Below are 12415 nucleotides of genomic sequence, written 5' to 3'. Positions count from 1 at the left end.
ACCCTCATCCGCTTTGCTGTACATGTCCTTCACCCTCAACGACTTTTCTCTTTCAATTCCTCCCACTTCTTCCAGACAAAGAGGGTGGCTATGGGTGCCCGCATGAGCCCAAGATGTGCCTGTCTGTTTGTAGGATACGTGGAGAAATCCCTCTTCCAAAACTACACTGGCCCCATCCCCCACCTCTTCCTCCGTTAGATTGATGACTGTATTGGCACCACCCTGTGTTCGCACAAGGAGCTCGAACAGTTCATCCACTTCACTAACACCTTCCACCCCAACCTTAAGTTCACTGGACCATCTCTGATACCTCTCTCTCCTTCCTGGACCTCTTTGTCTCCATCTCTGGCATCCACCTGGAAACCGATATCCATTTCAAGCCTATTGACTCCCACAGCTACCTAGAATACACCTCCTCTCATCCACCTTCCTGCAAAAAGGCCATCCCCTACACCCAATTCCTTTGCCTCCGCTGCATCTGCTCCCGAGATGAGGCATTCGACTCCCAAACATCTCAGATGTCCTCGTTTTTCAAGGACCGCAACTTTCTGTCCACAGTGGTCGAAAATGCCCTTGACTGTGTCTCCTGCATTTCCCGCAACTCACCCTTCACACCCCCTCCCCGCATTAACAACCAAAACAGAATTCCCCTCGTCCACCCCACAAACCTCCAAATCTAACACATCATCCTCCGATACTTCCACCATCTGCAATCTGACCCCACCACCAAAGACATTTTTCCCTCCCCACCCTTATCTGCTTTCCAGTGGGAGCAACACTCTCCGTGACTCCCTTGTCCGCTCCACACTTCCCTCCAACCCCACCACACCTGGCACTTTTCCCTGCAATTGAAGCAAGTGCTACACCTGCCCCCACACCTCCCACCTCACCCCCATCCCAGGCCCTAAGAAGACCATCCACACCAAACAGATGTTCACCTGCACATCTGCTAATGTGGTATACTGTATCAGCTGTTCCCGTTGTGGCCTCCTCTACGTTGGCGAAACAAAGTGGAGGCTTGGGGACCGCTTTGCGGAACACCTACACTTGATTCCCAACAAACAAATACACCTCCCTGTTGCAAACCATTTCAACTCCCCCTCCCACTCCTTGGACGACATGTCTATCCTGGACTTGCTGCATTGCCACAATGATGCCACCCGAAAGCTGCAGGAACAGCATCTCATATTTCACTTGGGAACCCTGCAGCCTAAGGGTATCAATGTGTATTTCACAAGTTTCAAAATCTCCCCTCCCCCGACTGCATCCCAAAATCAGCCCAGCTCGTCCCCACCTTCCTAACCATTCCTCCCACCTCAAGCTCCACCCTCATCCCACGTCCTTGACCTGTCTGTCCTCCCTGCACTGACCTAGCCTGTACTTCAGTGAAGTTCCCCTGCATTGCCCATGTACACTCACCTTTACCCTGACTGTTTGACCTTTCTGTCTCCTCTCCATCTATCTTCTCCTTTATCCATCTCCTATCCGCCTCCCCCTCTCTCCCTATTTATTTCAGAAACACCTTCCCCTCCCCCATTTCTGAAGAATGGTCTCGACCCGAGCTTTCTTGCTCCTCTGATGCTGCTTGGCCTGCTGTGTTCATCCAGCTCTACACCTTGTTATCCCGGGGCTTCAGTGAGTTCAGTTCTTGGTCCTCAACTATTACAACTTATATAAATTATTTGCAAACAGGGACAGAGTGTAACATAACAATATTCATGAATGATACTAAAATAGGTGGGAAAGCAGGCGGAGATAAGGAGATAGAGTTCACAGATGAATATTGATTGGCTAACACCAAGGGCCAGAATCTGGCAGATGGAGATCACCATAGACAAGTGCGAAGTTGTCTGTTTTGGCTGAAAAGATATAAGGGCAAATTATACTTTATATGAAAGGAGATTCAAAGGGATCAATGCATCTTTGTGCATGAATCACAGAAAGTGGGTGTAATAAGAAGGGCAAATGGAATCCGAGCAATTATTTCAAAAGGACTGGATTATAAAATAATGAAGAGTTGTTATAATTATTTAAGGCATTGGTGAGACCATACCTGGAATATTGTGTCCAATATTCTCCTTGAGGAAGGATGGGATGACATTGGAAGCAGTTCAGTTGATTCTGGGGAAAAAAGGGCTGTCGTACAAGGAACAGTTGACCAGCTTGGGCTTGGGTTTGCACTTACTCGAGTTCAGAAGAATGCAGGGGAACCTCAATGATGTACATATAAAACAATAAAGGGGATTGATTAGGTGGACATTGAACAGATTGCTCCATTCCCCCAACCCCCTGTGGGACAGTCTCGAATAAAAGGTCAAAGATATAGAGTGAGAAATTCAAACTAAGGAGAAACTGCTTCTTTCAGAGGGTTGTGAATTTGTGGAACTGAATGCCCAAGATTGCAGTGGAGGCAGAATTAATCAACAGATTCAAGAAGGAAATAGATATGTTTCTGATTTTTAAAAAAAAAGCAGGATAAAGGGCAATGGGGAGCAGACAGGAAAGTGGAGATGAGACCAGGATAAGATCATGATCATGTTAAATAATGAAGTAGGCTCAAAAGGCTGAATTGTCTAAATTGCTCCTAATACCTATGTGTTCCTATGTTTCTTTGTAACCATCTTACTCTTGCCCATCTGACAGAACTCTCATGGTGTTAATGCCAGATTTCCTCCCAGGATCATACAGTGTCATTGATTGGTTAAAACATAAGAGCCAATCAGAGCTGTGGGGCTTGGTTCAACAGGGCAACCCCAGTGAGGTGATCCCATACGCTGTCACTGTCATCAGCGCCCTCAATCAGGTGAGGACCTAAAGCAGTGAGGGACATTTTACTTACTGTATTTATATACCAATTCAGTTCCCAAGAGCTCTAGATTTTTTAAAAATCATTATTCAAGTATTTTTTAAAAATGTTAACTTGTGCAAAAATGTACACTAATTTAATTGATTATACAGTGCAAGTAGTTCTCAATTAAATTTCAGATTCTGTTTCTGAAAACTACTGCTATAAGTGAAATAACTTCAGCCATTTCTCACCAAAGTGAGATGGAGTTACACAGCTCCTCTCAGGAGGGTTTCCTAACACAGTACGTTGACAGGCCGACGAGGGGAGAGGCCATTCTTGACTTGGTGCTCGGAAACGAGCCGGGGCAGGTATCAGATCTTGTGGTGGGAGAGCATTTTGGTGATAGTGACCATAACTGCCTCACATTCTACATAGCTATGGAGAAGGAGAGGATTAGGCAATATGGGAGGATATTTAATTGGGGAAGAGGAAACTATGATGCGATTAGACATGAGTTAGGAAGCATGGACTGGGAGCAGTTGTTCCATGGTAAGGGAACTATAGACATGTGGAGACGGTTTAAGGAACAGTTGTTGGGAGTGATGAGTAAATATGTCCCTCTGAGACAGGCAAGAAGGGGTAAGATTAAGGAACCTTGGATGACGAGAGCGGTGGAGCTTCTAGTGAAAAGGAAGAAGGTAGCTTACATAAGGTGGAGGAAGCTAGGGTCAAGTTCAGCTAGAGAGGATTACATGCAGGCAAGGAAGGAGCTCAAAAATGGTCTGAGGAGAGCCAGGAGGGGGCACGAGAAAGGCTTGGCAGAAGGAATCCAGGAAAACACAAAGGCATTTTACACTTACGTGAGGAATAAGAGAATGGTCAAAGAAAGAGTAGGGCCGATCAGGGATAGCATAGGGAACTTGTGTGTGGAGCCTGAGGAGGCAGGGGAAGCCCTAAATGAGTTTTTTGCTTCTGTCTTTACGAAAGAAACGAAGTTTGTAGTGAATGAAACCTTTGAAGAGCAGGTGTGCATGCTGGAATGGATAGAGATAGACGAAGCTGATGTGCTGAAAATTTTGTCAAACATTAAGATTGACAAGTCGCCAGGCCCGGATCAGATTTGTCCTCGGCTGCTTTGGGAAGCGAGAAATGCAATTGCTTCGCCACTTGTGAAGATCTTTGCATCCTCGCTCTCCACTGGAGTCGTACCTGAGGACTGGAGAGAGGCAAATGTAATTCCTCTCTTGAAGAAAGGAAATAGGGAAATCCCCGGCAATTATAGACCGGTAAGTCTCACGTCTGTCGTCTGCAAGGTGTTAGAAAGGATTCTGAGGGATAAGATTTATGACCATCCGGAAGAGCATGGCTTGATCAAATACAGTCAACACGGCTTTGTGAGTGGTAGGTCATGCCTTACAAACCTTATCGAGTTTTTTGAGGATGTGACTAGAAAGGTTGATGAGGGTCGAGCTGTGGATGTGGTGTATATGGACTTCAGTAAGGCATTTGATAAGGTTCCCCATGGTAGGCTCATTCAGAAGGTCAGGAGGAATGGGATACAGGGGAACTTAGCTGCTTGGATACAGAATTGGCTGGCCAACAGAAGACAGCGAGTGGTAGTAGAAGGAAAATATTCTGCCTGGAAGTCAGTGGTGAGTGGAGTTCCACAGGGCTCTGTCCTTGGGCCTCTACTGTTTGTAATTTTTATTAATGACTTGGACGAGGGAATTGAAGGATGGGTCAGCAAGTTTGCAGACGACACAAAGGTCAGAGGTGCCGTTGACAGTGTAGAGGGCTGTTGTAGGCTGCAGCGGGACATTGACAGGATGCAGAGATGGGCTGAGAGGTGGCAGATGGAGTTCAACCTGGATAAATGCGAGGTGATGCATTTTGGAAGGTCGAATTTGAAAGCTGAGTACAGGATTAAGGATAGGATTCTTGGCAGCGTGGAGGAACAGAGGGATCTTGGTGTGCAGATACATAGATCCCTTAAAATGGCCACCCAAGTGGACGGGGTTGTTAAGAAAGCATATGGTGTTTTGGCTTTCATTAACAGGGGGATTGAGTTTAAGAGTCGTGAGATCTTGTTGCAGCTCTATAAAACTTTGGTTAGACCGCACTTGGAATACTGCGTCCAGTTCTGGGCGCCCTATTATAGGAAAGATGTGGATGCTTTGGAGAGGGTTCAGAGGAGGTTTACCAGGATGCTGCGTGGACTGGAGGGCTTATCTTATGAAGAGAGGTTGACTGAGCTTGGTCTCTTTTCATTGGAGAAAAGGAGGAGGAGAGGGGACCTAATTGAGGTATACAAGATAATGAGAGGCATAGATAGAGTTGATAGCCAGAGACTATTTCCCAGGGCAGAAATGGCTAGCACGAGGGGTCATAGTTTTAAGCTGGTTGGTGGAAAGTATCGAGGGGATGTCAGAGGCAGGTTCTTTACGCAGAGAGTTGTGAGAGCATGGAATGCGTTGCCAGCAGCAGTTGTGGAAGCAAGGTCATTGGGGTCATTTAAGAGACTGCTGGACATGTATATGGTCACAGAAATTTGAGGGTGCATACATGAGGATCAATGGTCGGCACAACATTGTGGGCTGAAGGGCCTGTTCTGTGCTGTACTGTTCTATGTTCTATGTTCTAGAATACTGTTTGACCTTGTGTTTATTAAATGTGGAATGAACTTCTGTCAGTCCCTGGTTCATGTTTTTGCTGGTTCAGATGCTAAATGTGGCCTATACCTTGAATGTATCAAAAGGAAACCATTCAGGGAATTAAAATGAAGTTAAAAATCAATTCAAAACAATGATAAATAAGTATGGATTAGGATCCATAACAGCTTCATGAACAGAAGAAGTATAATACAATGCTTGGTAGATAACATGGCCCTTGGAGAATTCATAACAATATATTTTGAAGTAAACATTAAAATAATTGAGCTGCAACAAATGAACCATTAAATTTGCTGATGCTTGTATGATTACAATTAACAAGGCAACTGTGTTCATTAAGAAAACAGAATGTTAGATGATGCTCTGGGATTTAGTATCTATGCTGCAGGGTCTGAAGTATTGAGGTTGCATGTGACAGTTCGTAACGGATAGAAGATGAAGGTGAGTAATTGTCTCTGTCCAATGTGTTTCCATTCAAAGCAGATCATCTTTCCATTGGAGGGGAAAGTTCTGAACATCTTTTTGTCAATGGATCCATTTTGGAATTCAGAATCAATGGCCCAGAATTTCTACGCCAGTCTACTATAGTTGCACAAATCTCACATTTTCTAACTTGTTGAAAATGCAATTGGTTTTAGATTTGAATATGCTCTATTCGATACTTAAAGTATATTCATATTCAGCAAAAATACATCTTAGAAATAAAAATATTGTGTCGCAAATTTCCTTTGATCTCCCTTGCGTTGGTGTGTTGTAATTGCACTGACTAAGCTCTCCTGAAAGGGACAGGACAAACTGCTGATGTAGGATCTAGGCCTGACACGCCGACTCTCCTCCTCCTCGGATGCTGCCTGACCTGCTGTGTCCCTACAGCTCCACACTGTATCGACTTAATACAAACACATATTTTCAGATTGAGAGGTTTCAGCCCAGAGTTTATGAAAGTACAGGGAATGCAGTCGATCAAGGAGGGGGCAACTTTCCTGGACACTATATTCCAGGAGGCAGTCAATGCTGAGTCAACATGATTTTGCAAAAGGGATGTCAATTTTAACCAATGATTAAAGTTCTTTTGTGCATTCACATGTGCAGTGGACAAAGGAAAACTTGTGGATTTCCTGTACTGAGATTTTCAAAAGACATTTGACAAGGTGCAACATCAAATGTTGTTGTGGAAAACAAAAGCTCATTGGCATGGACAGAAGATTGGTGAGGTGTGACAAGTGATTTGACACAGGTATTGCCAATGGGACCTCAACAATTTGCAATGAATGTCATGAATTGGTTGAAGAGGCTGAAGATATGGTTGCTAAATTCCTCAGTGATACCAAGATGGGTAAGAATGTAAATGGGCTTCCTATTGGTTTCACAGGTCAGCGCAACATCGAGGGCCGAAGGGCCTGTACTGCACTGTAATGTTCTCTGCTCAGCTCTCAGGCACAACTTCTCCAGCTGCTCCCAAAGGTTTTGAACCCTGCGATTAAACCTCTCAACCTTCTTTTCTCCAAGGAAGATAGTCCAAATCTCTTCAATCTATCCACATATCTGAAGTTCTTCAACCCTGGAATCATTCTCACGAATCTTCTACACATTCTTTCCTAAACTGCAGTGCCTAGAAACAGTCTCTATTAATAAAACTGAGAATATTGTATCCTTTATTAGCTAACAAGGTGTAGACCTCGACGAACACAGCAGGCCAAGCGGCATCAGAGGAGCATGAAAGCTGACATTTCAGGTCTGGAACCTTCTTCAGAAACTTCAGACCCTTTTCAGAAGAAGGATCCAGACCTGCACCTTGTTATTTCAGATTCCCCAGCATCGGAAGTTCCTACTATCTTTGTATTCTTTATTAACTGTTCTCTCCACCTGCCCTGTCACCAAATATCTTCCCCACTCCACCACCGATGCCTCTGCTCCTGCACTCTGTTTAGAATTGAGCCCTTTGTTTGAAATAAATCAGGTTTCTCCTCATTGATTGTCATCTGTCATGAATCTATCCATTCTGCCAATTTATTCATCCTTTCAAAGAGCTTCACTGGCCTTCTCATAGTTTATAATGCTTCAAAGCTGGATATCATCAGCAAAACACAAAGGATTTACTTTTATTGAAGTTGGTCTCTGTTATTACGACAAGATTATATTTCCAAGTAACAACCTTCTTCAGCAACTCAGAAGATGTAATGTAATGCACATTATGTATTCACTATCTTCACTATAACACTAGTTTAGACTTAACTCCTTTCCCACTAACGCTGAATCCAACTTGCAATAATTCAGGAACCCTGACTGAAAAGGCACATTGCTTATTGTTGAATACCAAAATAGAGCCACAACTCATGGTGTACATAGCCCAAGACTGACAAATTTTCAGACCCATCCCTTGGTTTGTTAATTTTTTTTCTTTTGCCCATGGGTGCTGTTACACACAACTGGACAGCTTTTACCCCAATACTAAATCATTGTGATGATTTTTGAACAGCCACCTGTAAATCCCTGATGTAGCCAATTAAATGTTTATATGCAAAGCTGACCACAGCTAATACAATCCAGCAAAAATGAGGGGGAGGCAGGGAGACAGGAAAAGAACTCAATCAACATGAAGTTTCGGGGAAGAAAAAGCACCATGTGCCTCATGATGCCCACCTCCCTCTGACAGCATCGAGAGCATTGATGGACACTCTGTGCTCCCTCTCCAAGGACACCAGGGCATGAACATTGCCAGAACGTAACCACAATATGAGAGTGCCAGTGTTGGACTGGGGTGGCCAAAGTTAGAAGTCACACAATGCCAGGTCTAACGGGTTTATTTGGAATCACACAAGCTTTCAGGGTGTGGCCTCTTTGTCAGATGCAGTGAGAGAGCAGGGTACACAGAGACAGTTTGTAGGCAGAGAGACCAAATACCGTATAACACTGTTGGTCACCTGCAGAGACTTATTATCTGATGAGTCAGATGTTCTTTTGATCTCTCTGCCTATAAACCCTATGTCTGTGCACCCGACTCTCTTGCTGCACTTGACGAAGGGGCTACACTCTGAAAGTTTGTGTAATTCCAAATGAACCTGTTGTACTATAACCTGGTGTTGTGTAACTTCCAACATAAGAATGGAAGAGGTGATCTACTTTATAAAGGGCCGGGGGTGAATTCCAGCTGAGTGGGCCATTACCCGCAACCAAGGGAGCTCGTACTCAGTGAACTCCATGAAAAGATTTATTAGCGATTCCGCATAAGCTTTGTAAGTGTTTTCACATAACTAATATCTTACTGTTTGAGACTCCAGTATATTCTGTCTCTTGCAATTTTCTTCGTACTTTGATGTTCACCTGTTGTATAAGCTCTTGGTTCCCACACCAGGAATAAGTTGGTTTAAATTGTAGCAAATTTTCTCCCAAGGGGAACTCAGCTTTCCACCTGCACCATCTCTCCAACCACACCTTCAACTAGTCTATCCTCCTCTGTACTCATTCTCACGTAGAACTGGTGCTAATCCAGAGTTTGCAATGTTTAAGAGACTGCTTGCTAATATCTTATGTAGAACCCTAAATCCTAATTGCAGAACCATATCCCTCTTTCTTCCCATATCATTAGTATCGGCATGGATGATGAATGTGGCTGTTCACCCTCCTCCTTTCAGGGAAGCTACAGCCATTCAGTAACATCCTTTACCCTGGCATCTAGAAGACAACATGCTATCTTGGATTCTCATGTATGACCATGGGAATATCTGTCTGTTCCTCTAACTAATAAATCATCTATCACTATGACTTTCAGACTTCCTTGTACCCTCTCTAAAGGACTGTGGTCTGGCTGCACTACTCCCTGTCCTTGTGACCAATCACTCATGCAACTGAATGCTGGATAGAGTGTTGACTATCTGGTGATCACTCACTTCCTCTCTGCCTGCATACAATTCAGCTGTGGAGTAGCTCTCAACCTCACTGATTCGCCAATGATGTCAGTTGCTGCTGAAACTCCAAAACCCTGAACTTGAGCTGCTGAAATTGCTACTGCCTGCACTTCATACTTCAGAAATGTGAGAATTTACACATGGCGCAGTATATATAGTTCAGAAGTCAGAGCTGCCCTTCCATTCCCCTATTAGATAATAAAACTTACTACTTAAAAAACCTCACCTTTGACCTGCCTCATATTCCTCCCACTTTTCTTTGTATGTGACAATATATCACTACATCTATATCTTGTCTATTTCCTGAAATTCCCTCATCAACGGCTCTCTGGTGAAAATATGATGTGGACTGCAGCAGTTCAAGAAAGCAGCTTACCACCACCTTGTCGCAAGGAAAGAAAGCTTACATTTACCAGCAGCAAAATATTTTCTTATCAGAGATAATGGGAACTGCAGATGCTGGAGATTCCAAGATAATAAAATGTGAGGCTGGATGAACACAGCAGGCCAAGCAGCATCTCAGGAGCACAAAAGCTGACGTTTCGGGCCTAGACCCTTCATCAGAGAGGGGGATGGGGGGAGGGAACTGGAATAAATAGGGAGAGAGGGGGAGGCGGACCGAAGATGGAGAGTAAAGAAGATAGGTGGAGAGGGTGTAGGTAGGGAGGGGATAGGTCAGTCCAGGGAAGACGGACAGGTCAAGGAGGTGGGATGAGGTTAGTAGGTAGCTGGGGGTGCGGCTTGGGGTGGGAGGAAGGGATGGGTGAGAGGAAGAACCGGTTAGGGAGGCAGAGACAGGTTGGACTGGTTTTGGGATGCAGTGGGTGGGGGGGAAGAGCTGGGCTGGTTGTGTGGTGCAGTGGGGGGAGGGGATGAACTGGGCTGGTTTAGGGATGCAGTGGGGGAAGGGGAGATTTTGAAACTGGTGAAGTCCACATTGATACCATATGGCTGCAGGGTTCCCAGGCGGAATATGAGTTGCTGTTCCTGCAACCTTCGGGTGGCATCATTGTGGCAGTGCAGGAGGCCCATGATGGACATGTCATCAAGATAATGGGAGGGGGAGTGGAAATGGTTTGCGACTGGGAGGTGCAGTTGTTTGTTGCGAACTGAGCGGAGGTGTTCTGCAAAGCGGTCCCCAAGCCTCCGCTTGGTTTCCCCAATGTAGAGAAAGCCGCACCGGGTACAGTGGATGCAGTATACCACATTGGCAGATGTGCAGGTGAACCTCTGCTTAATGTGGAATGTTGGGTGTATCTCTAGCTGGGTCATCATTATTTCCCATCCTTAATTCCCGTTGAACTAAATGGCTTGCTAGGTCCATTCCAGAGACAGTTAAGAATCAGCCACATTGTCGTGGCTCTGGAGTTACATATATCCCATCAGATGTCCTTCCTTAAAGAACCTTAGTGAAGCAAACAGACTTTTACATCAGTGGTTACATGGTCACTATTAGGTTAGCTTTTAAGTCCAGATCTTATTGAATACAAATTTCATTATTTGTTTGGTGGGATTTGAACTGTCTATACCTACAAAACATTTCATCTAGGGTTCGAATTACCACTATGCCACTGCTTCTTCTCAAGAACCAACTTGGTAATAACATTTAAAGCCCAGAGCAACAAGGAATAAGTACAGAGCATAGCAATGTGTTTTGCTGTACGACAAATTGTTCTGGTCGAAAGGAGAATTCAGATTTCTGTTTTTAATTTTGTTTGCAGTACTCCAGGCACCGTGAGCATGATCTGAGGGATCGGATCACCATCCGTAGTAATATAACCCAGGCACTGACCTCAATGACAGTCGCAACTCTGGAGGATGTGAAACAGATCAGTGCAGCACTGGCTCAGTGTGTGGTGAGAAACCTGTAGCTTCTCAACTTTATACTGTAACAGGTTGTGACGTTCACCATGATGTAGGCTCACTGCGTTAGGATTGTACTGCTGACAATGAAATGCTCATTGGACAATGTCATCCTCATTCCCCTTGGCTCACATTCAGTTAGTACCAAATCTCTCAGTTATTGTTCCCTCTTTTCTTTGTTTATTCTTCTCTCTCAAAATTTTCCTTTAGTTTCCATGCATCATCTCATTTGTTTTCTCTTGCTTGTTTATAGTCTCTCTGCCTCTTATTGAGTGTCTGTCTTTCATTTTCTCCCTGTCTTTCTCACTCCCTTCTTCTTTCTCACTCTCTCTCAATTTGTATGTGACTCTGTCTCTCTCACGTTCTAACTGTTTCAGTCTATTTAGCCATCTCTCTCATTCTCTCTGAGTCTCTCTATGTGTCTCTGGCTTGTTTGCTGTGGCTCAGTGGTATTGCCCTTTACTCTGTGTCAGAAGGGCATTTTGCTGAATTGAGCACTGACTCGAGTGTGCCATTTCTGGTCCCTTTTGGAGGGTTGAGGGATACCCAGGGAAGGTTGAGGATGATGGATTGTGGCTTCAGGATGACAGCAGCAAGTTCAAAGGAGAGAATGAGAAGGTCCGGAGGCAGTCGCCATGGGCCAAAGATGATGGTTAGAAGCTCCAAGATGATTGGGATGAGCAAACAGAGATGTTGAAAGGGTTGAGAGGAAGCTTGCGAGTGACAGAGAGGATGGAGCAGGATGGCTGCAGATGCAGGATTACTGAATGCATGTCAATAACACGGATGTGAAAAAAGTTTGAGCTTGCGGGAGGTCAGGTTGTTGTGGATGGAAGCCATAGTATAATTCACATGAATGTAACAAACTGGGAGCAGGAGTAGGCCATTCAGTCCCTCCAACCTGCTTTGCCATTTGGTGAGGACGTCACTACCCTGACCGTGGCCTCAATTCTACATTGCCGTCTTCTCCTTTAACTTGTCTGTCAGGAATCCAGTCTACCTTACAAATATTTAATCACTGGTCTCCTTTGCTCTCTGGGGAAGAGAATTGCACAGATTAACCATTCACTGAGAGAAAAATATTTCTCCTCATCTATGTTAAATATAAACTCCATATTTTTAAAAATATAGTCCTGTAATTCTATTCTTTCCCATGAGGGAAACGTCATCTCAGAATCCACTCAGTC

General features: G+C 44.5%; 1 protein-coding gene across 1 annotated transcript in view; it reads left to right on the top strand.

Moving 5' to 3' along the window:
• Positions 1-12415, top strand: part of pkd1b (polycystic kidney disease 1b) — a 230642-nt gene that overhangs the window by 83394 nt on the left and 134833 nt on the right. Inside the window, exons 16-17 of the mRNA XM_048555247.2 lie at positions 2644-2803; positions 11087-11221. Coding sequence (XP_048411204.2) covers positions 2644-2803; positions 11087-11221 — 295 coding nt within the window. The remainder of the gene's footprint in view (positions 1-2643; positions 2804-11086; positions 11222-12415) is intronic.

The sequence above is a fragment of the Stegostoma tigrinum genome, chromosome 22, assembly GCF_030684315.1.
Source record: "Stegostoma tigrinum isolate sSteTig4 chromosome 22, sSteTig4.hap1, whole genome shotgun sequence".
Classification (NCBI taxonomy): Eukaryota; Metazoa; Chordata; class Chondrichthyes; order Orectolobiformes; family Stegostomatidae; genus Stegostoma; species Stegostoma tigrinum.
This window is presented reverse-complemented; position numbering and strand designations above follow the sequence as displayed.